General features: G+C 57.8%; 3 protein-coding genes across 11 annotated transcripts in view; 2 read left to right on the top strand and 1 right to left on the bottom strand.

The window, feature by feature from the left end:
- The window catches only part of STYXL1 (serine/threonine/tyrosine interacting like 1), a 31,951-nt gene extending 29,131 nt beyond the window's left edge, over positions 1-2,820 (top strand). For all 5 annotated transcript variants that reach the window (XM_055561338.1, XM_055561335.1, XM_055561336.1 and 2 more), the window contains one exon: positions 2,579-2,820. In XM_055561338.1, the coding sequence (XP_055417313.1) occupies positions 2,579-2,710 (132 nt within the window). In that variant the 3' untranslated portion in view covers positions 2,711-2,820. The remainder of the gene's footprint in view (positions 1-2,578) is intronic.
- Positions 2,821-6,072: 3,252 nt separating this feature from the next.
- Positions 6,073-11,530, top strand: TMEM120A (transmembrane protein 120A). 2 transcript variants are annotated; one of them, XM_055561220.1, is made up of 12 exons: positions 6,073-6,259; positions 7,913-8,031; positions 8,242-8,358; positions 9,766-9,825; positions 10,006-10,101; positions 10,184-10,273; positions 10,470-10,535; positions 10,637-10,698; positions 10,807-10,899; positions 10,992-11,056; positions 11,132-11,200; positions 11,353-11,530. In XM_055561220.1, exons 1-12 carry the CDS (start codon positions 6,179-6,181, stop codon positions 11,389-11,391), a joined length of 957 nt encoding a protein of 318 aa, XP_055417195.1. In that variant the 5' UTR covers positions 6,073-6,178; the 3' UTR covers positions 11,392-11,530. The 2 variants fall into 2 exon arrangements, with proteins under 2 accessions (XP_055417195.1, XP_055417194.1); XM_055561219.1 differs by having other exon boundaries at positions 11,278-11,530.
- Positions 11,531-11,772: 242 nt separating this feature from the next.
- The window catches only part of LOC129637245 (NADPH--cytochrome P450 reductase), a 53,313-nt gene continuing 39,764 nt past the window's right edge, over positions 11,773-25,321 (bottom strand). For all 4 annotated transcript variants that reach the window (XM_055561217.1, XM_055561215.1, XM_055561218.1 and 1 more), the window contains exons 3-16: positions 24,198-24,246; positions 20,287-20,415; positions 18,657-18,806; positions 18,105-18,229; positions 17,618-17,707; positions 17,215-17,313; positions 16,131-16,247; positions 15,909-16,027; positions 13,931-14,112; positions 13,666-13,815; positions 13,099-13,369; positions 12,875-13,020; positions 12,713-12,798; positions 11,773-12,264 (exon numbers count right to left, since the gene is read on the bottom strand). In XM_055561217.1, coding sequence (XP_055417192.1) covers positions 12,120-12,264; positions 12,713-12,798; positions 12,875-13,020; positions 13,099-13,369; positions 13,666-13,815; positions 13,931-14,112; positions 15,909-16,027; positions 16,131-16,247; positions 17,215-17,313; positions 17,618-17,707; positions 18,105-18,229; positions 18,657-18,806; positions 20,287-20,415; positions 24,198-24,246 — 1,858 coding nt within the window. In that variant the 3' untranslated portion in view covers positions 11,773-12,119. The remainder of the gene's footprint in view (positions 12,265-12,712; positions 12,799-12,874; positions 13,021-13,098; positions 13,370-13,665; positions 13,816-13,930; positions 14,113-15,908; positions 16,028-16,130; positions 16,248-17,214; positions 17,314-17,617; positions 17,708-18,104; positions 18,230-18,656; positions 18,807-20,286; positions 20,416-24,197; positions 24,247-25,321) is intronic.

Here is a 25,321-nt window from a genome sequence, read left to right as displayed (position 1 = left end):
CTTCTTCAGAGAATTTGCCCAAGTTCTCTTCCTCTTTCCATTCATTTACCCACTTCTGATGCAAACCTTTGTTTTTATTTATTTATATTCTCTCTGCGAAAAGCAAAGGAGAAAAGGAAAGATATAAACATCTGAATGCAAAGTTCCAAAAAATAGCAAGAAAAGATAAGAAAGCCTTCTTCAGCAATCAATGCAAAGAAATAGAGGAAAACAACAGAATGGGAAAGACTAGAGATCTCTTCAAGAAAATCAGAGATACCAAAGGAACATTTCATGCAAAGATGGGCTCAATAAAGGATAGAAATGGTGTGGACCTAACAGAAGCAGAAGATATTAAGAAGAGATGGCAAGAATACACAGAAGAACTGTACAAATAAGATCTTCACGGCCCAGATAATCACTATGGTGTGATCACTGACCTAGAGCCAGACATCCTGGACTGTGAAGTCAAGTGGGCCTTAGAAAGCATCACTACGAACAAAGCTAGTGGAGGTGATAGAATTCCAGTTGAGCTATTCCAAATCCTGAAAGATGATGCTGTGAAAGTACTGCACTCAATATGCCAGCAAATTTGGAAAACTCAGCAGTGGCCACAGGACTGGAAAAGGTCAGTTTTCATTCCGATCCCAAAGAAAGGCAATGCCAAAGGATGCTCAAACTACCGCACAATTGCACTCATCTCACACGCTAGTAAAGTAATGCTCAAAATTCTCCAAGCCAGGCTTCAGCAATATGTGAACCGTGAAATTCCTGATGTTCAAGCTGGTTTTAGAAAAGGCAGAGGAACCAGAGATCAAATTGCCAACATCCGCTGGATCATGGAAAAAGCAAGAGAGTTCCAGAGAAACATCTATTTCTGCTTTATTGACTATGCCAAAGCCTTTGACTGTGTGGATCACAATAAACTGTGGGAAATTCTGAAAGAGATGGGAATACCAGACCGCCTGACCTGCCTCTTGAGAAATTTGTATGCAGGTCAGGAAGCAACAGTTAGAACTGGACATGGAACAGCAGACTGGTTCCAAATAGGAAAAGGAGTATGTCAAGGCTATATGTTGTCACCCTGTTTGTTTAACTTCTATGCAGGGTACATCATAAGAAACGCTGGACTGGAAGAAGCACAATCTGGAATCAAGATTGCCAGGAGAAATATCAATAACCTCAGATATGCAGATGACACCACCCTTATGGCAGAAAGTGAAGAGGAACTAAAAAGCCTCTTGATGAAGGTGAAAGTGGAGAGTGAGAAAGTTGGCTTAAAGCTCAACATTCAGAAAACGAAGATCATGGCATCTGGTCCCATCACTTCATGGGAAATAGATGGGGAAATAGCAGAAACAGTGTCAGACTTTATTTTTCTGGGCTCCAAAATCACTGCAGATGGTGACTGCAGCCATGAAATTAAAAGACGCTCACTCCTTGGAAGGAAAGTTATGACCAACCTAGATAGCATATGGAAAAGCAGAGACATTACTTTGCCAACAAAGGTTCGTCTAGTCATGGCTATGGTTTTTCCAGTGGTCATGTATGGATGTGAGAGTTGGACTGTGAAGAAGGCTGAGCGCCGAAGAATTGCTGCTTTTGAACCGTGGTGTTGGAGAAGACTCTTGAGAGTCCCTTGGACTGCAAGGAGATCCAACCAGTCCATTCTGAAGGAGATCAGCCCTGGGATTTCTTTGGAAGGAATGATGCTAAAGCTGAAACTCCAGTACTTTGGCCACCTCATGCGAAGAGTTGACTCATTGGAAAAGACTGTGATGCTGGGAGGGATTGGGGGCAGGAGGAGAAGGGGCCGACAGAGGATGAGATGGCTGGATGGCATCACTGACTCGATGGACATGAGTCTGAGTGAACTCCGGGAGTTGGTGATGGACAGGGAGGCCTGGCGTGCTGCGATTCATGGGGTCGCAAAGAGTCAGACACGACTGAGTGACTGATCTGATCTGATTCTTTCTGGCCGTGCTGGATCTTTGTTGCTACCTGAGGGCCTTCTCTACATGTGGCGAGTGGGGCTCACTCTTGGTTGTGGTGCATGGGTGGGCTTCTCACTGCGGAGGCTTCTTATGTCACTGCAGTTGGGCTCTGGGGCACACAGGCTTCAGGAGCCGTGGTGCGCTGGCTTTGTTGCTTTGAGGCATGTGGAATCTTCTGGGACCAGAGGTCAAACCCATGACCCTGCCTTGGCAGGAGGATTCTTAACTACTGGACCACCAGGGAAATCCAGTGCAAATCTTTTTGAGGCAGTGCTGAGTGGCAGGCATGGGCATGGTGCTTCCTTGTCCACAGTAGGTTTCCCATGTTTTCTCAGCCTTCACAGGAGCCATCTGACAGAAGAGTGACTTCTGTCTCTGTGTTCAGTAGCAGAGGTGCAGAGGGGCTTGCCCAAGGCGGAGCCAGCTCTTTGACTCCTTCACCCTAGTCTGTTAACTGCAGGCTGCTGCTGTTTCTTTGTCCTGCCCTTAAGCTCTGCTGCTGGCACCTGGGCAAGTGTCTCTTGTCCCCCCTGAGCTGGCTCTCTTCAAGGTGGAAGGGGCCCAGGTCCAACCCTGAAGTCTGCTTTTCTCTCCTTGGTTCACAGAGGTCCTGGGCCTACCTCAAGAAGTGTAAAAACAACATGCGTCCAAATCGCGCTTTGGTGGCTCAGCTGTCAGAGTGGGAGAAGGTTGTCCTCGGAGACATCGTCACCGACATCCAGAATCCACCCTACTGATTCTGTGGTCCAGCTATGGGGCCAGAAGAACCTGACTTGGGGGCTTTTTGTGGGTAGTGGGCCAGGGTGTGTAACCGAGGAATAAGAAGGCCTTTGCTGCCTGGAGCCTCGTGCCAGCCTCCTGCCGTGGTTCTTCCGGGGTTCCTCATTGGTGCGACATAGCAGGTGTTCAGACTCATCAAGAACCCATCCCTTGGGTGTCCAGATCACGCCCACTGCACTCCCGAGGCTGCCTTGGGAGGAGCATCTGGCTGCCAGAGCAGCCGCCCCGCCTGTCTCCTATAATGTGATCCCTTGGGAGGCTGCCCCGGGGGAGCTCCAAGTCTTCCTCCAGCCTCGTGTTGCTCCACAGGGGGTGTCAAAATGCCCACCCACTGGTGGAGATCCCCAGCCCCAGAGATGCCAAGCCCAGCCTTGGTTCAGGTGCTAGGCTTCATAGCTTTGAGAGACTCATGGAACAAGGGCATCTCCTTGCCTCATCTCCAGTGCTCCTCGGTGCTCCCACTGGTCCATTGCTTGTGGGCTGGATCTTTCCTTTTGTTGCTCCCCACTCATTTTTGCCTGGCTGTGTTTACCACGAAGAGATTCCCACCCTCCCATCCCCCATGCCAGTTCAGTTCAGTCGCTCTGTCCTGTCCAACTCTTTGCGACTCTGTGGACTGCAACACGCCAGCTTTCTCTGTCCATCACCAACTCCCAGAGCTTGTTCAAACTCCTGACCATTGAGTCGGTAAGGCCATCCAACCATCTCATCCTCTGTTGTTCCCTTCTCCTCCTGCCTTCAATCTTTCCCAGCAACAGGGTCTTTTCAAATGAGTCAGTTCTTCGCATCAGGTGGCCAAAATATTAGAACTTCAGCTTCAGCATCAGTCATTCCAGTGAATATTCAGGACTGATTTCCTTTAGGATTGACTGGTTGGATCTCCCTGTAGGCCAAGGGACTCTCAAGAGTTTTCTCCAACACCACAGTTCAAAAGCATCAGTTTTGTGCTCAGCTTTCTTTATAGTCCAACTCTCACATCCATACATGACTACTGGAAAAACCATAGCTTTGACTAGATGGACCTTTGTTGGCAAAGTAATCTCTCTGCTTTTTAATATGCTATCTAGGTTGGTCATAGCTTTTCTTCCAAGGAGCAAGCGTCTTTTAATTTCATAGCTGCAGTCACCATCTGCAGTGATTTTGAAGCCCCCCAAAATAAAGTCTCTCACTGTTTCCATTCCAACCCCATGCCAGGGTTTCTAGAAATTCCTCAGGTCTTAAAGGGAGTTTTCCTCAGAAATGTGCTTCTAAGTGAGGGCAGCAGCACCCACCAAAAAAGCCTGGAGTCAAGGGACAAGGGGACTGATGGAGAATTTTAACATGTCTGTCCACGTTCGTTCAGCAAATGTTTCCACCACCTGGACAGGGTCGAGGCATACAGGTGAACGCCATGTTGCCTGCTAGGACTCTACAGAGGGTTGGAGGAGTGCCCCCGCACCCCCTCCCCCCTCCACCCCAACAGAAGCCTATGCCCTCAAGCAGTGGCTTTTTGCCCAGGGGTAACTCACATGCTAGTAAAGTAATGCTCAAAATTCTCCAAGCCAGGCTTCAGCAATACGTGAACCATGAACTTCCTGATGTTCAAGCTGGTTTTAGAAAAGGCAGAGGAACCAGAGATCAAATTGCCAACATCCGCTGGATCATGGAAAAAGCAAGAGAGTTCCAGAGAAACATCTATTTCTGCTTTATTGACTATGCCAAAGCCTTTGACTGTGTGGATCACAATAAACTATGAAAATTCTGAAAGAGATGGGAGTACCAGACCACCTGACCTGCTTCTTGAGAAATCTGTATGCAAGTCAGGAAGCAACAGTTAGAACTGGACATGGAACAGCAGACTGGTTCCAAATAGGAAAAGGAGTATGTCAAGGCTGTATATTGTCACCCTGCTTATTTAACTTATATGCAGAGTACATCATGAGAAATGCTGGGCTGGAAGAAGCACAAGCTGGAATCAAGATTGCCGGGAGAAATATCAATAACTTCAGATATGCAGATGACACCACCCTTATGGCAGAAAGTGAAGAGGAACTAAAAAGCCTCTTGATGAAGGTGAAAAGTGGAGAGTGAGAAAGTTGGCTTAAAGCTCAACATTCAGAAAACGAAGATCATGGCATCTGGTCCCATCACTTCATGGGAAATAGATGGGGAAATAGCGGAAACAGTGTCAGACTTTATTTTTCTGGGCTCCAAAATCACTGCAGATGGTGACTGCAGCCATGAAATTAAAAGACACTCCTTGGAAGGAAAGTTATGACCAACCTAGATAGCATATGGAAAAGCAGAGACATTACTTTGCCAACAAAGGTCCATCTAGTCAAGGCTATGGTTTTTCCAGTGGTCATGTATGGATGTGAGAGTTGGACTGTGAAGAGGGCTGAGCGCTGAAGAGTTGATGCTTTTGAACTGTGGTGTTGGAGAAGACTCTTGAGAGTCCCTTGGACTGCAAGGAGATCCAACCAGTCCATTCTGAAGGAGATCAGCCCTGGGATTTCTTTGGAAGGAATGATGCTAAAGCTGAAGCTCCAGTACTTTGGCCACCTCATGCGAAGAATTGACTCATTGGAAAAGACTGTAATCCTGGGAGGGATTGGGGGCAGGAGGAGAAGGGGCCGACAGAGGATGAGATGGCTGGATGGCATCACTGACTCGATGGACATGAGTCTGAGTGAACTCCGGGAGTTGGTGATGGACAGGGAGGCCTGGCGTGCTGCGATTCATGGGGTCGCGAAGAGTCGGACACGACTGAGCGACTGAACTGAACTGAAGGGCTTTTCAGGCAGTATAGGCTTTAGTGAGCACTTGAACTGGAGCGGAGCCTGGGATGGCTGCAGATCTGTGGCTTAGGCACCTCCTGGTAAGCAGGGCAGAGACACCGGCAAGTTTTCAGCGGGGACACGATAGGGATTGGTTTTAGTCAGGGTAGCCTGGTGTCTGTGTGAAGGGGCAGTAGCGGTGAACTTGGAGACAGGGAGACATAAAGAGGTCCTCGTAAAAATCCAAGCAAGAGAAGAGGCTCGGAATTGCCTCCCTGCCAAAGAGCAGCTTCCCCAGGCGAAAGTGTTTGAGGCAGGATGCCCCCTCCCTGGGCCTTGGTTTACTCCCAGAGTGACCGGCAGGGACAGTGCTGGCAGGACCACGCAATTGGCATCCCGCGTAGAGCCGCCCTCCACGCTCGAGCGGCCAGGCCAGCGGCTCTCGGACCCTGTGGCCCCGCCCCAGCCCCAGCCCGGCCCCGGATTGGCTCTGGCGGGGGGCGGGGCCAGCGGGCTCGCGGCCCCAGGCTTTTCCCCATTGGTGGTAGCGGCGGCTCGAGCCCGGAAGCGGGCGGGGGCGGAGGCGGCGGAGGCGGAGGTGCCTCGGGCCGGCCGGGGTTGCGGTGCTGTCCTCGACTCTTGGCTCCTCCGGCCCGCGGCCCGGCCGCAATGCATCCCCCGCCTCCGGGCCCGCTGGGCGACTGCCTGCGGGACTGGGAGGAACTGCAGCAGGACTTCCACGGCATCCAGGTGAGCGCCAAGGCGGGCTCCCATTGGTTCCGAGCCATGTCTGTCTGGCTCGGAGTCAAGGGTCGGGTAGTCCCGGGTCAGGCTGCGGAAAGCTCGGGGTCAGGGTGGGGGACCCTGGTGTTGCTTCTGACGGCGGCGAGGCCCTGGGTCCCGGTGTCCCCGGTTGGACCCTCCTTTCGGCCTCAGATCAATGTCCGGCGGTGGTATCTTTGGCCCGCGCAGCCGCCGCGACACCGGAGTGACCCTACTGACCAGGGCAGACCTCCGGTCTCTCGTGAAGATCTCGGAAAGAGGCCCCGACTCCGACCTAGTCCCCTCCCAGGAGAGTCCGAGCTAACCAGGGCCAGTCTTGGGTCAATCGCTGAGCAAACGCGCCGTGGGCGCTGGCCGGGCCGGCCTTCCCGTCCCTCGGGCCGGGCGGTCTGGGCTGAATGTGGCTGGGGAGCAGGACGGGAGGCCGCGTGGCCTCGGTCCGGAGAAGTGGGATTTAGGTGAAGTCCCTTGATGGGGGCGAGGCCGGTCCTGGGTGCAGGACAGCTTCCAACCACACAGGACCACGTGGCTGCTGCAGAGAGTGAGGGGAAAGTGGGTGGGCGGGGCCCTGCCAAGAGACTCATGGGCCTGACAGGGGTGGGAGTCTCTCTGAGACCAGTGGAAGCCTGGCATAGCGGGGGTGTCTGGATCTGGCTGCTATGGGCCGCTGTGCTGTTCTGTGGACAGGCGGACAGGGGAGTGTGGTGGCTGGGGGTAGGCCGAGGTGGCCCCTCCTTGAGCGTGAGAAACAAACCCTAGCCAGGGTAGAGCCCAGGCCAGCTGGGCACTTGATCAGGCCTGTGCCTCTTTTGGACTGGTGCCAGCCTTTTCCTGTCCATATTGAGCCTGACTGCCCCCTGGCCTGTCCTGGCCAAGCCGCTATCATTCGTGCGTCTCCCCAGGGCCCTGAGCAGGGCAGACCCAGGCTCCCGAGCCTGGGCACCACCGTCCTGGCCTCAGCCCCTGCCTGACCTTCCTCACACTGCCCCTTGCCCCCCATCTCCAGGCTGCTCCTTCTCGAGACTCACCCCAGGGGGCAAAGTGCTCTGGGAAGCCCTGGGCCAAAGGTGCTGGGGGGAAGGGTAGAGGAATGGTCTAACAGCAAGAGGCCCAAGGGCTGAAGCCTGGTGACCTTTAACCCGGGAGGAAGATGCTGGGAGTCCCAGAGCAGCAGCCATCGTGGACAACCTCAGCTTCCCTCTCCCTTGCAGGCCGTCTGGACGGGAGGCTCTGAGAAGGCCATGGATGGCTTTAGGCTGCCTGCTTGGTCCAGACTGTGGACCCGTGTGGGCTTAGAATGCAGACTCAGGATGGGCAGAGAGGGGTGCGAGCAACTAGTAGATGGGCTGAGACTAAGAAAACCTTCCGAGAACGTGTCTGTTTCTGGGGGCTAGGTGCTGGGGGGCTCCTGGGTTTGCCGGAAGAGCCCCGTCTCCTTGCCTGCCTTGGAGAGAGAGGACCCTCGGGGCATTCCTGAGGCTGGCTCAGCTGGCTGCCTCCTTTCCTGCTGAGACCCTCCCGGGGAAGCCCTGGGCGAATCCGTGCCCCACCCCCTTCCCAGCAGGCTCTGGCTCGGGGGTCCCCTAGCCAGCCTGAGCCTTCCCCCTCCCTGGTCCCCAGGAGACCCACCGGCTGTACCGCCTGAAGCTGGAGGAGCTGACCAAGCTGCAGAACAGCTGTACTAGCTCCATCACTCGGCAGAAGAAGAGGCTCCAGGAGCTGGCCCTTATCCTGAGGAAGTTAGGACCTGTCCCCCTACATGCTCCCCGCCCTCCCTTCTCATACCCCTGGCTGTGGACCGGGGGTGGGTGTTGGGCCTGATGGGGTAGGGAGCTGGCGCTGACTCCGAGGTGCCCCTGGGCACGGCTTCTCCCCTCTCTGGGCTGCGTCTGCTCCCCTGCCCCCCAGGGGTCGGGTGTTCTGACTGGCTTCTGCGGCCCCACCTGCAGATCCAAACCCTCCCTCCCGTCAGAGGCCGAGGAAGCTGCGCAGGAGTTGGAAAACCAGATCAAGGAGCGACAGGGCCTCTTTTTCGATATGGAGGCCTACTTGCCCAAGAAGAATGGGTGAGCCACCCCTCCCCCAAGCTCGGCTCACAGCCCCGTCTCCCTCTGCTTGGTTTCCTGGACCCAAGGGGGCCGTCAGACCCGGTCGTCCCTCAGGGACAGCCTCAGTGAGAGTGACAGGTCACTGGGATGCTGGGCGCTTTGTGCGGGACACAGAGAGTCGGGGAGAGCACAGACAGGGGCGCCTCACCGCCTGGGAGGAGTCGGGGAGAGCACAGACAGGGGCGCCTCACCGCCTGGGAGGCTGCAGAACGCCTCTTGGGGTGGGTGACCCCTGGGCTGCGTCATGAAGGATAGAGGAGGGAGCCGGCCAGACCTGGAGAGGTGCAAACAGCAGGTGTCATGTCCAGAGCACAGGGTAGGAGGTGAAAGGTTGCAGAGAGACCAGCTCAGGAGCCAGCCTGCGGCGCTCCCCTCTGGCCCAGTGGGCAGGAGAGAGCAACAGCTCAGTTATGCACTTACATCAGCCGCCGTCACAGCAGAGGACACGGCAGAACCGGGGCTCGGGGAAAACAGTCCAGCAGAGAGACCGCGGGGAGAAAGGCTGTCCCAGAAGGCAGGGGAGGGAGTGGCCCGCAGCCTGAGATCAGATGGACCCGCCGGGGGCATGGTGGGGGCCGGCCAGAGGTAACACTGAAGGGGAATGTTTCCTGGAAGTCCGGGTGACCTTGGAGAGAACCGCTTCCAGGAGGGTGGGGCTGGAAAGGTGATATGGGGATGACAGAGAGCCGAGGAGACAGCCAGGTTCAGGCCACGCTTGCGAAGCTTGGAGGTGAGTGGAAGGAGAAACCAGTGCCTGGAAACCAGTAACTAGAGCTCATCGTGAGGGTTGAGGGGTCCTTCTGTTTGGGTGTGTGAGTTTGTACACAGGAAGGGCTTGAGCATCTCTACCTGCTCAGAGGTGGGGCCTGCAGAGGGTGAGACCCAGGAGGGGTGCAGTGTGCACTGGAGGGAACCTGGGGTGGTGGGAAGCGGTGGTCTGGGAGGAGGGGCGTCCAGAGAGGAGGGTGGGGAGGCAGCAGAGATGATGTCACCTGCCTGAAGGTGACAGGGTGGAGGGTTTGGGGGAGGGTTGGCCGGGGCGCCGCTGGGAATGGGAGAGGGAGGAGCTGGCAGCGAGGCAGAGAGGCAGCCTGGCCTCCAGTCCCAGTCCCCGCTGTGCCCTGTAACCTCTCCACGGCCTCAGGCTGGTCCCTGAACCACCGTGAGCCCGGGCCTCGGGCTTGCGTGTGAACAGGAGCCCATACGATGGTGCCGCTGCTTGGTACACGGCTGTGACTCTCAGACGAGAGGAGCTTGGATGGGGTGGGTGATGGCACTCTTCGGGGTTGGCAGGAGGTCGCGGTGGGGCCGCGGGTGTGGGTGGCTGCAGTGGGCTTGGGGCTGAAGGCTACTGTCCTTCCCCAGGTTGTATCTGAGCCTGGTTCTGGGCAACGTCAACGTGACACTCCTGAGCAAGCAGGCTAAGTAATTTGTGGTCGCCCCCCTGCAACCTCCCGCCCCGGGGCCCCTTCCAGCCTGCCCCAGCCTCCCTGGCTGAGCCTGGGGCTCGGGGGCCGCTGCCTGATGGCACCCCAGGCAGCCCATCGGGAGGCCTGGCTGGGCCCCGCCAGCACCCCAGCCTGTCCCACGAGTGTGTCCCCCCAGGTTTGCCTACAAAGACGAGTACGAGAAGTTCAAGCTCTACCTCACCATCATCCTCATTCTCATCTCCTTCACCTGCCGCTTCCTCCTCAACTCCAGGTGGGTGTCCTGTGGAGGGGGGTGCTGGCCTCCCGGACCCTCTCCAGGCGCCAGCACCCACCCTCTGCACCCCTGCCCACAGGGTGACAGACGCTGCCTTCAACTTCCTGCTGGTCTGGTATTACTGCACCCTGACCATCCGCGAGAGCATCCTCATCAACAACGGCTCCCGGTGGGCGAGGGCGGGGCCCAGCCCCCAGGGTGGGGGGGACGCCCCTGGAGCTGCCCTGCAAAGTGGGGGGCAGTGGGGGAGCCATGGCTGAGAAGCAGGGGGTACTGGCTCCTTCCCACTGCAGCCCCGCTTCCTGCCCCCCGAGCCCTGATCCTGGGGCTGAGGGGGCAGGGGTGACGGCAGCTCCCTGACACAGGATCAAAGGCTGGTGGGTCTTCCATCACTATGTGTCCACGTTCCTGTCGGGAGTCATGCTGACATGGTGAGTGGGTCGGCTCGGTCCCAGGGCCTCGGGGGAGCGAGGGGCAGGGAGAAGGGGGGCGTCCCTGAGTCCCCACCCTGCCCTCTGCTCTCTGCTCTCAGGCCCGACGGCCTCATGTACCAGAAGTTCCGGAACCAGTTTCTGTCCTTCTCCATGTACCAGAGTGAGTGTCTCCGAGGTCCCAGCTCTGCTTAGGACTCGCCCCCTGGGAAGGGCGGGCTCGGGCTTGGGGCTCTGGCCCAGTCCTGATGCCCCCGCCCCTCCTCGCCAGGTTTCGTGCAGTTCCTCCAGTATTACTACCAGAGCGGCTGTCTGTACCGCCTGCGCGCCCTGGGCGAGCGGCACACCATGGACCTCACTGTGGGTGAGTCGGACGAGGCTGCCCTGCCCTGCCGTCCTTGCCTCTGGCCCGGGCTCTGAGTGACGGGTCCTCTCTGCCCCACTGTGCCCCTGCAGAGGGCTTCCAGTCCTGGATGTGGCGAGGCCTCACCTTCCTGCTGCCCTTCCTCTTCTTCGGACACGTAAGTTGTACCCGAGCCCCCGTCTACCTGGCTGTCTCGAGCAGGGGCCGTGTGTAAGAGCCCCCTCCCTCCCAGTTCTGGCAGCTTTTTAACGCGCTGACGTTGTTCAACCTGGCCCGGGACCCCGAGTGCAAGGAGTGGCAGGTGAGCCGGGTCCCCGCATGGGGAGGACGCGGGAAGGGCCGGCCCGGCTCCCGTCCTGACCCCAGTTGCTCTCCCAGGTGCTCATGTGCGGCTTCCCCTTCCTCCTCCTCTTCCTTGGCAATTTCTTCACCACCCTGCGGGTCGTGCACCAGAAATTCCACAACCAGCTGCACGGGAGCAAGAAAGAATGAGGCTGGGCCCTCCCTGCCCAACGGCACCCCTGGCCCGAAAGGGGCTTCTGAACCTCTGTGTGGAGGGGGTGGGGGCTCCCCGTGTCTGGGAAGGTCTCATCTGCCCTCCCCTGGGTTTTGTGGGCTCTGTGGGCCCTGAAGGCGTTGCTGGAGAGGAGGACCTGGGCCTGTGTCCCCGCCCCCTGGGAGCTGGGTGCCAGTGGCCTGAATAAAGGAAGACAGCTCCGAGAGCCTCTGTGTGTGTGCTCCTGTGGGTGAGACGGGCTTGGAGGGCCTGTGCCGCCATCGCTCGGGACCTGGGGGCCCCCGAGGTGTCTCTGGGGTCTGAGCTAAGGAGACCCAGGTGGAGGCCTCAGATCTGTGCAAGCACTGCCAGGCAAATACAGAAAACAGAACTTTATTCCAAGGGCCAGAGATTATTTAAAATTATTTACACTCATCGAAAATCACAGGGAGGGGCCAGGCCTCATCCGCTGAGAGGCGGACCCCTGTGTTCAGCCGCTGAGGGTCCCGAGGCGCTCACACGCCTCGGCCTGTGACCCTCGGCCGCACCCCCTGGGCTGACTGGAGGGCACGGCTTGGGCTGGGAGCAGCCTCTGTCCTGGGCCTGCCTCTGGGGCCGCACCCAGCAGAGCCACCCAGGAGACCCAGCAGAAGGGAGTGAGGTGCGAGATTACATGATGGGGAGAAAAGTCTGTAGGGCGTGAGCGGCGGAGCAGGGGGGCGGCCTAGCTCCACACGTCCAGGGAGTAGCGGCCCTTGGTCATCAGTTTCTTGACGTAGTCCACAGCCTGGGCGTGCTCCATGGCCCCCTGCTCGGCCACGATGTCGTAGAAGGTGTTCTGCACATCCCTCGCCATGTTCCGAGCGTCCCTGCGCACAGAAGGGAGGCGGCACTGGGGGAGGGCCCTCCACAGGCAGGCCAGCCCCCCACCCCGGCCTCTGCTGCATGCACCACCCCTCGTCTGCTCCACCCACGCCCCGCCCCACTCACACCCCCCACTCCCCCCTCACCCCCATCTCTGCCCCCCTCACCCCTCCTCTGCCCTCCTCACCCCCCTGCCTCCCTCACCCCGTCTCTGCCCCCCACCCCCTCCTGCCCCCCTCACTCCCCTGCCCCCATCACCCCCTTCTCTGCCCCCTCACCCCCTGCCCCCCTCATCCCCCCCACTCACCCCCTCTGCCCCACTCACCCCTCCTGCTCCCCCACCTCCTCCTCTGCTCCCCTCACCCCCCATCCACCCCACTCCCCCCCCCGATCTGCCCCACTCACTCCCTCTACCCCACTCACCCCTCCTGCCCCCCTCACCCCCCCACTCACCCACACACGTAGATGTGGGCGCCCCCCTCGTGGATGAGTTTCCACAGGTGCTCCTTGTCCTTCTTGAGTAAGTGCTGCACGTAGACCTAGGGGTGGGGGTGCCTGTGAGGGAGGCCGGTCGCCCCCTGCACCCCCCCACCCCAGGCCTGGCCCCGGCCTCACCTTCTGGGGCTGCTCCCGAGAGAAGGCCACGTTGAGCTGGGTGAGGGCGCCGTCCTTGTGGAAGCCGGCCAGCTCCTCGCGGTACAGGTAGTCCTCGTCAGAGCGCCGGCAGCCGTAGTAGAGCAGCGTCTCGCCCACCTCCTTGCCTGGGGCGAGGGTGGCCGGGTGAGCGAGGGACCCAGGCCCGGCCCCCTGCCCGGAGCCCGCCCGGGCCACACACTCACCCTGCTGCCTCAGCCACGCCCGCTCCTGGATGAAGCCTATGAAGGGGGCAACCCCGGTGCCGGGGCCCACCATGATGACGGGCGTGGTGGCCTTGAAGGGCAAGCGGAACTGGGACTTGCGCACGTACATGGGCACCAGGGCCCGGCCGCCGTTCTCCCCGGCTGGCTCCTTGGCCCGCAACCAGCTGGTGGCCACGCCCTTGTTGATGCGGCCCGTCTTGGTTTCGTACTCCACGGCCACGGCACAGATGTGCACGGAGTTGGGGTGGACCTGGGGGTGTGCAGGGGTGAGCGTGGCGGTGCCCGGGGTCCTTCCCTCCTGCCACCCACCCCGTCACGGGGTCCCTGCTCAGGGCCCCTTCCTGGCGGCCAGCCTGACTGGCTCTTGGCACCAGGGCTGGAGGGCAGGGTGCGATCTTACGGTCCAGCCTTCTGGATACACAGCCCAGCAGTCTTGAGCAAAGTGCCCGTGGACGTGGGGCAGGGCTGGGGCTGTGGCCCAGAGACCTGGGGCTCTCTGAGGAGCCAACATTGTCTACTCTACGGGGGTGGGCCCGGAGCCCCCACCTTGGAGGACGAGGCGATGGAGTAGTAGCGGGCCTGGAGACGAGGCAGCAGCTCGCACAGGTGGTCGATGGGGGGCCGCAGGGACGGGTAGTCCTGCAGGATGGCCAGGATGTGCCGCCGAGCCTCCAGCACCCACCTCAGGTATAGCTCCTGGGGACACAAACATGGGTAAGACGGCGAGCGGCCCAGGGGCCCGGGCAGCTTGGGGGATGGCCGGGCCGGGGGGCTGGCACTCTGGGTGCTTGGGCACCGGGGGCAGGCCCACCTTGCCCTCGCCCGACGAGGAGGCCATCTTGCGCAGCTGCTCGTGCTCGGCGGGCTCCGAGGCGTACTGCGCCAGCTCGTAGAGCACGTTGGTGCGTGGCGGGTTGGTGATGTCCAGGTAGTAGGTGAGGGCCGTGCGGTAGGAGGTGGGGCAGGGGAAGGGGTGCTTCTTGTTGGACTCCTCTGCAAGGAGAGCGCAGCAGGGTTCGGGGTGAGGGGCCACCCCAGGGCTGGTGGGGTGCTACAGGGAAGGGGTGGGCCAAGGCTCAGTGGGCGGGAACCAAGGCCAGCTCTCTTGGGGTCTTCCTTGGGTTTGGGGCAAGGCCTGAGGCGCCTGGCTGCTGGACAGCCAGTCTCATCAGAGGCAGGACGCTGCTGGGGGCTGCCTGTCACTGTCCCCATCCAGGACGGTCACTGCTCAGAGAGGGTGGCCAAGGGGGAGCCCCCCGGTGGGGCCTGCCTGCCTGCGGGCTGGACCTGATCCACCGTGGGGGCTCCAGACTTTGATGGTGAGATGCCAATACCGGGCCTTCGGCTGTGATGACAGGCCCCCTCCAGCTCAGGTTTTATTCTTGGACACAAGCAGAAGCTGGTGCACGCCACACCCACATGCCAAACTTTTGGGGTGGCATCTTGTACACTCAGGCGCTCCGCCAGCCCTTGCCGAGGGGCTTTCACTGCCACAGTCAACAGGCCGGCTTTACTGACGCCTCCCCACGGCCAGGCCAGAGCAGGGCTGGACCCAGGGGTGACTCCACCTCCTAGAGGCACAACCGCAGGGGCGTTGACTCCTGTGCACCAGCGAGCCCCAGAGAAGCACAAGGCTGCCAAGCCACCCAGAGAGGAGAGGGCCTGGCCCAGGACGGCTCAGCCTTGAGGGCTGAGGGCCTAGCTTTGGGGGAAGGGTTGAACTCCTTACTGAAGCACGACCTACATACGGTGTACAAGTCACATGAGCAGAGCTTGATGGATTTTCGCGAACTGAACGCCATTGTGTACCCAGCACCCACATCAAGCAGCAGGTGTTCCCCGCACCCAGGCACCCTCTTGTGTGGGCTCAGGAACGGGGGCTCAGGCCTCACACCACGGGGCAGGTGTGGGCGCACCCTCTGAAGTCCCACTTCTGCCTCGCGTTCTGAGCCTCTGCAGCCCCCTCTCAGAGCAGCCCCTGGCAGAGAAGGGCCCCCACCACGGAGGCTCAGGCACTCCTGGGAGAGGGTGAGCCCCGACAACACCCCCACCGCCAGAAAGGTGCTGCTTCAGACGGCACAAGGCCTCCCCCGCCCCCACCAGTGAGAGGAAGAAGACCAGTCCATGGCCCACGGGCCAGCAGGTCCCCTGCCAGCAAGAGGAATTCCGCTGCAGACCAGCCCCCTTTCCTGTCCTCTCAAGGCCGACTCTGGAGCCTTGAGAGGTGAGGAGGAGCAGCCCAGGCTCGGGTCACCAAGGACACAGGTGGGCGAGTGGGACAGGGCCAGGCCGAGGGGGGCCCCAGGTTGGTGGGCGGTGCGGGGCGCTGGGGGGTCACAGTCAGAGGCTCGGGCCGGGGGTGCAGGGTGAGCACCCTCAGTGCACCTAGAGGCTGTCAGGATTGCTGCCTCGGACCCCTGTGCACAGGTGAGGAGACCCTGGAGCTGGAGGGGCCTGCGGTGGCCGACTGTGGCGCTCTTCCCCACGGGACATGGGGCTGCATGGACAGCTGGGCCTGGCTCTGTCTTCGGGCCCCATTCCCTCCAGGGGGTATGGCAGCGAGGGGATGAGGAGCCCCATAAGGGAGCCTGCCAGACCCTACAGCTGCCTTCTCCCCCTGCCTCCCGGTTTGCTCTGCAACTTGCCCCTCGGGTCTTGGGTATGAGGGCTTCCAGGATACCAGGCTTTAGGTCTAAGCAGAAACTCAACCTCTGGGCCTTGTCAGGGGGCCTATTCCCACCAGCGCCCTCAGGCCCAGGTAGGGGGGAGGCCTGGGACCCAGGACTCACCATCAAGGTTGTTCAGGGACATGATGACGTCCAGGTCGGCACCCAGGATCTCGCCAAGCTGGTTCACCAGGGCAGAGTCATTAGCCGGATAAACAGCCACATGGTCCCCAGACTCATACCTGGGGGTGATGCGAGGCTCAGGGGGAGGGTGGAGGGCAGCTCTGTGCGGGAACAGGAGGCCTGGGTGAAAGCTTTGGGGAGGGGCGTGGCGGCAGCTGGTACCTGATTTTGGAGTCTGAGATGTCTAATTCCAGGTGCATGAGGTGTCGCTCGGTTCCCTGGTTCAGCTTCCGGTTGGTGGTGACTACAGCCAGGAACGGGTTCTTGGCGTCGAAGGGGCTGGGGGGTGAGCAGTGCAATGACTGGCCAGGCCTCTGGTCTGGATCTCTACACCCACACGGACCCTCCCGACCACACAGCACGCGGGGAGCCTCAAAGCCAGCCTCCTGGGTCATGAGAAAACCTCTCCAATGAGGTAAAGGGCTTTCCCAGTCCCCGCCAAAGTGGTGCTCCCGGCACCTGCAAGGGCAGAGCTGGGTTATCAGCGTCCCCGTCTGCAGACACAGAAACTGAGGCTGGTCTGAAACCTGGGGGACCCTCCGCACCTGGTACCCACTGGTGGGCAGAGCACAGGAGGGCCTGGCCCAAGAAGGTGGTTCCGTAAGACGGAGGAAGGGCCTGGGTCCTGAGTGACTGCCCAGGGCTGCACAAGACAGGCTTTCCCACCGGGAAGTCACTGAAATGGGCTGTCGGCCGCAACCGCAGTGGCTGTCTAGAGTGGGGCTGCTGGAGGGTCAAGGAGGACCTTCTTGAGCGGCTCAAGGTGTCTGGGTGGGGCCCAGGTGCAAGTAAGGCGCCCCAGAGAGGAGCACTTAGGACAAAAAAGTCCAAATATGGAGGCAGATTTGAAGGAAATGAGCCCTTTGGCCAAGGTTCAGCCTAGAATCAGAGCTAACTTGCTACGTCCTGGTCCAGAAAGTGATGGTCACCACCCCCCCGGATATTTAACAGGCAAATGAAGTACAAACTGAGCAGGTGCCAGTCTCCCCGAGGCCACGCTCTGGACCAAAGGACCACCAAGAGGGGAGGGGTCCCCAGGGCCCTGGGCTCAGAGCAGCCTCCCATCTCTCTGCTCCGGGCCTTGTGCCCTCCTCTGGGGCGGATATGGACATGTGTGTGGCCCTGGTCAGGCCCTTTCCCAATGGAGGGAATGAGGAAGTCCATGGGACGGGGCCCGGCAGGAAAGGCCTTATGGAGACATACAAGATGGCCAGCCGTCTGGGCCCCAGCCACGCTCTCGACTCACGGTTTCTGGTTCTCATAGCTCTTCAGGCGGCCCATCTCGCCCGTGTACACCTTGGCCATGTCCATGTCTGTGTGGACCATGAGTTCGTACTGGCGAATGCTGGAAGGGGGAGACCCAGGGTGAAGCTGAGGGCTGGAAGGGTCCCCAGGAGGGAGTGAGGCTGTGAGACCATGGGGCACGCCTGAGGGATGCGGGGCCAGGCGTGACCCACGAGGAAGGAGATGTGTGAGTGTGGGGCAGGCAGGAGAGGTGGGGCAGCCGGGCCAGTAGGCCTGAGGAGGCCGGGAAGCCCACCCTGACCCTTGCCTGTGGGGCCCCTTCCATACCCCGACTGAGCCTCCCCCAGCCCCACTGCGCCCACTGGGCCGGTTCCCCACCCACAGCCCCAGCTGCACGCGCTCACCTGGACTCCTCTCCGGTGGCTTCCACCCCGAAGTGCTCGCACACGGCCGGCCAGAACTGCTCTCGCCACGTGATGAAGTCCTCCTCCAGGCTGTGGACCAGAGGGGGTGAACCCGGGGCCAGATGGGGCTGCCAGGCCAGGCTTAGACCCTCTGTCCCCTGGCTACCCTCCAAGCTCAAGGGTTCATTTCACACCAGCCCGCCCAGTGATGTAACCCAGGGCAGCAGGAAGCGTCCAGAGGTTCTGTAGCAACCACGGGCAGCCCTGTCTGAGCTGGGTGAGCTGGGAGGGTGTGGACAAGCAAAGAAGGCGGGCCTGGTGCTGGGGGCTGGCCTTCCCTCCCCATGGTGAGGCAGGTCACAGGGATGTGCAGACACTAAGGCTCTGCCCTGCCCTCCTGGGCCCCGGCCAGCCTGAATCTGGGGCTCCTGACACTTGACAGCCTGGATGGGGGTTGAGGGTAGGGTTCGGGGTGGGGGGCACTCACTTCCCGTCATCGTCGCCCAGCCCCAGATCAAAGATTCGCTGGGCCCCGAGCTGTTCCAGCCGCTTGTCCACGTACTTGCCCATGGCGTTGAAATGCTCGTATGTCTTGTTCCCAAGGGCAAACACCTGTGTGGATGAGGGGCCAGGGTCAGCGGGTCCGGCCAGACACCTTGTACGGGGAGGCCCCGGAGCGGATTTGTTTCATGGACCCACAGCTCAGGCTCCCCCATGACCACCTTGGCCTGGACCCTGCCAGCTGCAGGGTGTTCACCCCACCCGATCCCTTGCCCGGCCGAATCCTGGTCAGCCCACTCCTCCTTTCTTGCCTTTTGTCTCTAGAAGCTAATGCCCCTGGGCACGGTGGGGCTGGGACACGGGAAGGGGGCTCTTAGTGCCGGGCTGGGCGGAAGAGGGTCACCGTGTGAGCCCTTCCCGGGATTCCCGCCTACAAGTTCCCTGCCAAGTCCGGGCTCTGCAGATCGAGGTGAGAACTGGAGGTGTCCTCTTGGACACGAGCTTCTGGAGGTCGCACGAGCCCACACGGGTGACTCACCGCGTACTTGACCCCAGAGAGGTCCACGTCCGTCTCCTGGAGCCAGTCGTAGAAGTCCTGGGCATTGTCGGTGGGGTCTCCCTCGCCGTAGGTGGCCATGCAGAACACGGCCAGGGCTTTCTCAATCTCTGGTAGGCTGCTCAGGTCGGCCTGGGGGGACAAAGGCAGGGCCAGGCCAAGTGACCATGACTAAGCTGGCTCCCAAGTGCAGACGGGTGAGTCCTGGGCTCAGGTGGACGGAGTGCATCTCAAGAGTGAAGAGACAGCAGGCCCAGAAGAGCACGGTGAGGCCCTGGGTGTGGATAGCAGCAGCTGGGTTCCGGGCCAAGAGTGGGCAAGTGGAACACGTTGCCACCTCTGGGGCACCTCAGCACCCTATGGAGTCCCGGGGGGCCTGAGTTCATGTGATTCCTAACCAACTGTCTGTCAACTCGAAACCCAGGTCCTAAGACAGAGGGATAGTGGTGCCATCCCCAAGACCAAAGGGGGCGTGTGTGTGGAGTAGACGGGGGCTGGTTTGGTTAGGGTGAAGGAGGGGCACAGGTGGGAAGCAGCTGGCACTCAGAAGACAGGGCTTCTCAGGAGAAGTTCATTCATCACGTTGGAGCCCACGTGATGACTGGCAATGACCCTGCGGGGAGAACAGGAAGGCGCTCCCTGGGGTGTCTTCCCAAGACTAGCTGCTTTATCAGCCCCGCCTCTCCTGGGGCCTAAGGACCACTCCCTCTTCTCTGCCCACCGTGTCCCCTGGGGCCGCTGGCCTGGCCATCCCAGTGAGCAGACTGCTGGATGTTTCCTGCAGTCTGGAGAGCTATGACCGGGGAAGGAGCCAGTGCTGGGAGGAGCGTGAGCAGGGTGAGTTGGCCCCCACGGCCTCAGAGACAGGCTGGGTGTGGCTGGGGCCAGGAGGTGGGGACTGAGTCCTGCAGACAGCGCTGTGTGGGTCCAAAGGAGCCACATGCCGAGGACAGCTGAAGGAGGAGATGGGGGAGGGGGGATCCTATAGCCCCAAATGGGGGCTTTCCCCTCAATCCCCGGGCTCTCCTGGGCCCTCCCCAAGCCCAGACACATGAGTTTACAGCCTCCATGCAAAGCTGAGCTGCAGGGTTCCTAGAGATGGCTCGTCCAATACCCTCATCCCTTCCCTGTAGACGAGGCCCCCCAGTGAGGGGCTGGGCCAGGTCCCCCAGGCAGTCGGGGGAGCAGGGTTAGAGTCCAGAACCCGCCCCCCCGGCTCCTGAGTCCGGCTCCCCTGACACTGCAGTCCAGGAGAGGGGGGTTGAGGGAACACGAGAGACAGTTCCTCTCCTGACCTGCTGAGACCCTGTCATCTTTTAAGCCGCACCCAATGCACGAGGTGCCCGGGTCCCTTCTGTGGGCACCTGCCCAGCGCTCATAGAGCCTGCAGCGTGGAAAGCCGGGCAGGCAGCGCACATGGCACACACCTGCGCCAGGGGTTCTTTATGTCCGGAGGCCGCCTGGCTGCTGGGACAAATGACAAGAGGTGCCCAATCCCGCCTGTCCCTTTGCCTAACTCTGCCTTCGTGTCTCCACGATCCAGATACGCCTGCCTTAACACCCTGGACCGCACTGTGCGGGAGGAAGGGGCCGGGGCGTGGCGGCCACTCACCAGGTCATACTCCTCGGGGTCAGCTGCCATGCCCCGCATCCCATAGCGGTGGGCGTCCTTGGACAGGCGGTTGGCAAACTCCTCAGCAGTCCCCGTCTGGGAGCCGTAGAACACGATGATGTTCCTGCCCTAGGGATGGCCAGACACACGGGGTCAGTGAGGGGCCAAGAGCCACAGGCTTCACCGGAGACTCAAGGTGACCACAGGGGCAGGCAGGTCCCTAAGGACACCCTCTTTCTTTCCTCCTTCAGGTCCTTTCTAAGTCACCTTGGACCAGCATCTCACTACCACAGCCACTGCGGCGGGTGGGGTCAGAGGCCACCCAGCCGGCTCCAGCTGAAGCCACCAAGGTAATCCAACACACACAGCTGCTCAAAGTCACACTGTGGACAGATCTTTAAATAACACTTGAAAATAGCAGAAATAACGTTCAGTAAAAAACAAGAAAAAATAAACTTATAGTGACCAAAGACTATGTATAGCATAATCCAATTTTGTTACATATCCATCCGACATGTGTGTGCACAGTTTATACACATTCATGCAGAAAGGAAAAAGAACAGCATGAAATATACCAAGAGTCTCTAAGTGGGAAAATATGGGTGAGTTTTCCTGGATGTTTGCAAAAGTAATCACACATGCTTTATAAAAACCTAGACAGCGGGGGGAGGTACCCCATCTAGACTGGCCCACAGGCTCTGACTCCGCCCTCCTCCCACGGCGCCCTCCGCAGCAGCTCTGGAAAAGCCCCAACCCATCCCCCAGACTCCCCAAAGGCAGGGATGTAGCAAACTGGCCCAGCCAATGGGTGCGCTCTGCAAGGTCCAGAAGGTGGAAGCGAGGCACAGGCCACCTTCCGGTCGGTCCCTTTCTGCAGACCTCAGCAGCAGGCCTTCCAGCGGCCAAACTGCCTAGAGGGGTCTCTGGTCTGGCATCGAGCCCTGACTGACAGGTGCAGGTCACAAAAATAAAACGCAGGGGTTACGACTGCTGTGAAGTGTTCTCATACCTTTTTCATTTCCTGAATTTTCTTACAAATCATTTCAAAATCATTTAAAAATGTATTTTAAAATGATGCTTATGATATCAAGGAAAGGAAGGTAAACATGATATAAAACAGTAGTTATGGTAGTTATGGTAGCATCAAAATATATAAAGAACCTAGAAATAAGCCAAACAAGAAACATGTAAGAAGCCACCGAGTGACAAGGGGCTTCCCAGGCGGCTCAGTGGCAAAGAATCCGCCTGCCAATGCAGAAGCTGCAGGAGGCTCAGCTGTGATCCCTGGGTTGGGAGGATCCCCTGGAGAAGGGAATTTCTACCCACTCCAGTATTCTTGCCTGGGAAATCCCATGGACAGACAGCCTGCTGGGCTACAGTCCAGGGGGTCGCAGACGAGTCAGGTATGACTTAGCGACTGAACAGCAACATCAACAACTGAGTGACGGAGGGCCCCGCCGAACGGAAAGACCTCTGCTTCTCACAGAGATTCGACAGCAGGATGCTGGGCCTCCACCCACGATACAGAAATAACGCGATCCTAATAAAAACGGCAACAGCTCTTTTTTTCATCAACATGATCCTAAAAATCTTGTAGAAAAGTAAGTATGAACCCATTGCTGGAACATATTTGGCAGCAGAAAGGAAAGAAGTGCTGGCACTTGCGGCTGCGCAGGCGACCCCTGAAGACACTGCTCAGTGGAAGAGGCCACCGAGGGCCAGGAACGCAGTGCCTCCATCACGTGAAAGCCCCAGCACAGGCAGCTCTGCAGAGACAGCGCATGAACGTCGCCTAGGGCTCAGGGTGGGGAAACCCGAGCGACTGCTAATAGTACAGTGTTTCTTTTGGGTAAGATGAAAATGTTCCGAAATTGACTGTGGTGATGGTTTGCGCAACTGAGAATACACTAAAAAACCCCTGGTGTGTAAGCTTTAAATTGGAGAACTGTATGGGATATGAATTAAATCCCAATAAAACTGTTATCCAAAATAAGTGAATATACATGAAGTAAAAGCTAGGAAAAGTGAAAAATAAGAGTGATGGGGAGAGGGAGGAAGTGCTTAGTGCTACAGATGTTAAAACAAGTTATAATAATTAACAGTATGATATTGTTTATATACAGACAGCTGGATCAAAGCATCAGAATAGGAAAATGTACAAATAGACTCAAATACCAATGAAAATTAAATTTATGACCAAACTAGCGGGGAAAAGATGGACTTCATTACATGGAATTTAGACAGCTGAGTAAAAACATGTTGGACCCAAACCCTACATCTTACACCAGGATAAATTCCCAACAGATTGAATTTTAAATATGGAAAACAGAAATCATAAAGATACAAGAGAAAACATGGAAGAACTGTTTTATCTCTTTAGAGTGGGGAAGCCTTTCACACGATGACTCAAAGTCCAGTAGTCATAGAAAGAAAAGTAAAAAGGACGATGGAATTTTTAAAACAAACACACAATAAGCTGAGTTTTGACACACAAACTATCAACTGGGAAAAATATTTTTAAGTCGTATCACAGACAAGGCGTTAACTTCCCTAATAATTTTAAGGAATTTCTTGAGAAAGATCAAACCCAACAGAAAAGTGGGCAAAGGAGCTGAACAGAGAATTAAAAAAGAAAAAAGAAAAGCCATCCCATAACATGAGAATTTGCTTTAATTCATAGAAAAAATGCAAATTAGAACTACAGAGATAAATCTTTTTTTTAACCTAGAAAATGGGCAACACCCCAAACTCTGGTAGTGGACTCTGTTGGCAAAGCTGTGGGGGAACAGACTTTCTCACACCTGCTAGTGACTGCCCTGGTGTGAACCCTGTGGGGTGGGGTGCAATGTGGCAGCTTCTATCACAAACACGTGTACCTTTTGATTCAACAATTCCACATCCGGGACTGTACTGTATTTGCAAATATGCAAACTGATCTACATGGTCACAGTGGCTCTCTCTGTAAGAGCTAAATGAAAGTCATTCTGTCGTGTCCGACTCTTGGTGACCCCATGGACTATACCGTCCATGGAATTCTCCAGGCCCAAATACTGGAGAGGGTAGCCTTTCCCTTCTCCAGGGGATCTTCCCAACCCAGGGATTGAACCAAGTCTCCCGCATTGCGGGTGGATTCTTTACCAGCTGAGCCACAAGGGAAGCACAAGGGAAGTCACAAAGGAAGAGCTAAAGATAAGCAATATTCCAAACGCCCGTCAACAAGGCAGTGTTGAAGGAAATTACAGTACTTGTGGCCACGAGTGGAATCAATATGCAATTATAACAAAGGATGAGGGAGGGATCTCTGAATTGCTGTGAGGCAATCTCCAAGACATTAAGTGAGAGAAAAAAAAGGTCTATAGCAGTGTATGTAATATGCCACTTTTTGTGTTTAAAAATTAAAAATAAAAGTTTATTTGTTTTCATTACACGCACAGAAAGAAGTTTTCAGAACAGTGATGGGTGACAGAGACAGGAGAGGAGCTTTCCACCTGAATAGTTTGTGTTTTGGATTTAACCACATGTATGAAGTACTGTGTCATAAAATTTGATACTTAAATAAACAAAAACAAAGAGCGAGAACTGTAGCTGCGCTAGGACCACAGCCATGTGAGGTGGACATCTGCTTGTGGACACAGCCTGGTCTGGGAGGAAGGAGCCGGGCGGCATCTGAGACAGAGGGAGGGTCTGTTCCTAGAGTTTGGTTTGTTCAAGAAGTAAACATTCAACAAACAGAGTAAACTGTCCCGGCAACGGCAGAGCAACCTCAAGGCTCTGGTTAGACTGGAATGTACACGCGTGGGAGCGGAGTCCGTTCCCACCTGCCCTCTCTCCTCCCGTCAAGCGAAGCTGGCCTTCTGCTGGCCATCTCCACCCGCCCACCAGGGCCGAACACAGACAGAGAGAGAACTCACCGTCTTCTTCATCTTCTCCACGAAGCTTCTGTCTTTGACAGAGGAGGTCCTGAAAAATAAAAGTGTCTGATGGGCATGGGAGACACCGTGGTGCCCACGCCATTAGCTGCCTCCAGTCCAGTGCCAGGCTGGAAGAGGGAGGACCCAGGCTCCCGGACCTGGTAAACCCAAATCTAAAGCCTCACGGGACCAGGGCTGACCCGCTGGGTACAGGAGAGCATGAGAATGAAAGGTCAAGTTCACTCCCTGGGCCCTTACCAGCCCATGGTCCCCATGGCTTTGTCTCACCTCCAATTTCCACCTCTCAAGGCAACCAGGAGCCTCCCACATAAGATTCTGACCACGCTACTGCTGCACTCTAAAACCTTCCGTGGCTCCCATGATCCACAGACCAGAGGTACACAAGTCCCTTCAGGATCTGCCCTGGCCTTGCCTGCCAGCCCCCTCCCGAGGCCACCCCTCCGTGATGGTCCCTAGGATCCTGTCAACTCCACCGCCTTGTGTCTGGACATCAGGATGGCTGAAGACATACCCTGGGAGAGACCCACACCAGAGAAGCCATTCTAAAGAAAGAAATAGGGCCCTTCGATTCAGAATCCACCCTCCTCCACTGTCTAAATGATCGGCCACAATGACCAGCTGGGCATCTCCTAGTTCCTCCCTGCCCTTGGACCCACTGCCGCCTTGGCCTAGAGCGCCTTCCTTTAACCCTTTCCCCATAGACTCCTGCTTATTCCGAAAACACGAGGCCTAAGCTCCTCTCCAGAGCACTTTCCCTGCCACTGACATGAGGCTGTCCATTACCACCTTCAATGCGTCTTCACGCCTCCGTCCAAACCCTTCAGTGTGTTCTTGCTCAACCTGAGGGCTGGGTGTCACAACTTGGGGGAGCTGCCTGTGTATCTCTTTGCAATCAGCATGAGCATGATTGCACTTGGCACATGAAGCCTTATCAGCTTCTGGGATGGTCGGTCCTGAGTCCTCGCCCAGCAGGAGGTTGGCTGAGGTGGCCTCAGAGGCCTTTGGAGGCTCCCCGACCCACCTGAGGGTCTGACATCAGTGGAAAAGCTCTCCTCTCTCAAAGGACAGAGGCTTCCATACAAGCTTCAGCCAAGTCGACTTGA

This window comes from Bubalus kerabau, chromosome 23, assembly GCF_029407905.1.
Source record: "Bubalus kerabau isolate K-KA32 ecotype Philippines breed swamp buffalo chromosome 23, PCC_UOA_SB_1v2, whole genome shotgun sequence".
Classification (NCBI taxonomy): Eukaryota; Metazoa; Chordata; class Mammalia; order Artiodactyla; family Bovidae; genus Bubalus; species Bubalus kerabau.
The sequence above is the reverse complement of the archived record's forward strand: the minus strand, read 5'-3'. Positions and strand labels throughout refer to the sequence as shown.

What these genes read in the sequence shown, in the direction of transcription:
- TMEM120A (XM_055561219.1), top strand. Translation starts at nt 6,179, where the DNA reads ATGCATCCCCCGCCTCCGGGCCCGCTGGGCGACTGCCTGCGGGACTGG. An exon ending in CTCATCAACAACGGCTCCCG is followed by an intron (nt 10,274 to 10,469) that starts GTGGGCGAGGGC and finishes TCCCTGACACAG; the next exon opens with GATCAAAGGCTGGTGGGTCT. An exon ending in CCTTCCTCTTCTTCGGACAC is followed by an intron (nt 11,057 to 11,131) that starts GTAAGTTGTACC and finishes CCTCCCTCCCAG; the next exon opens with TTCTGGCAGCTTTTTAACGC.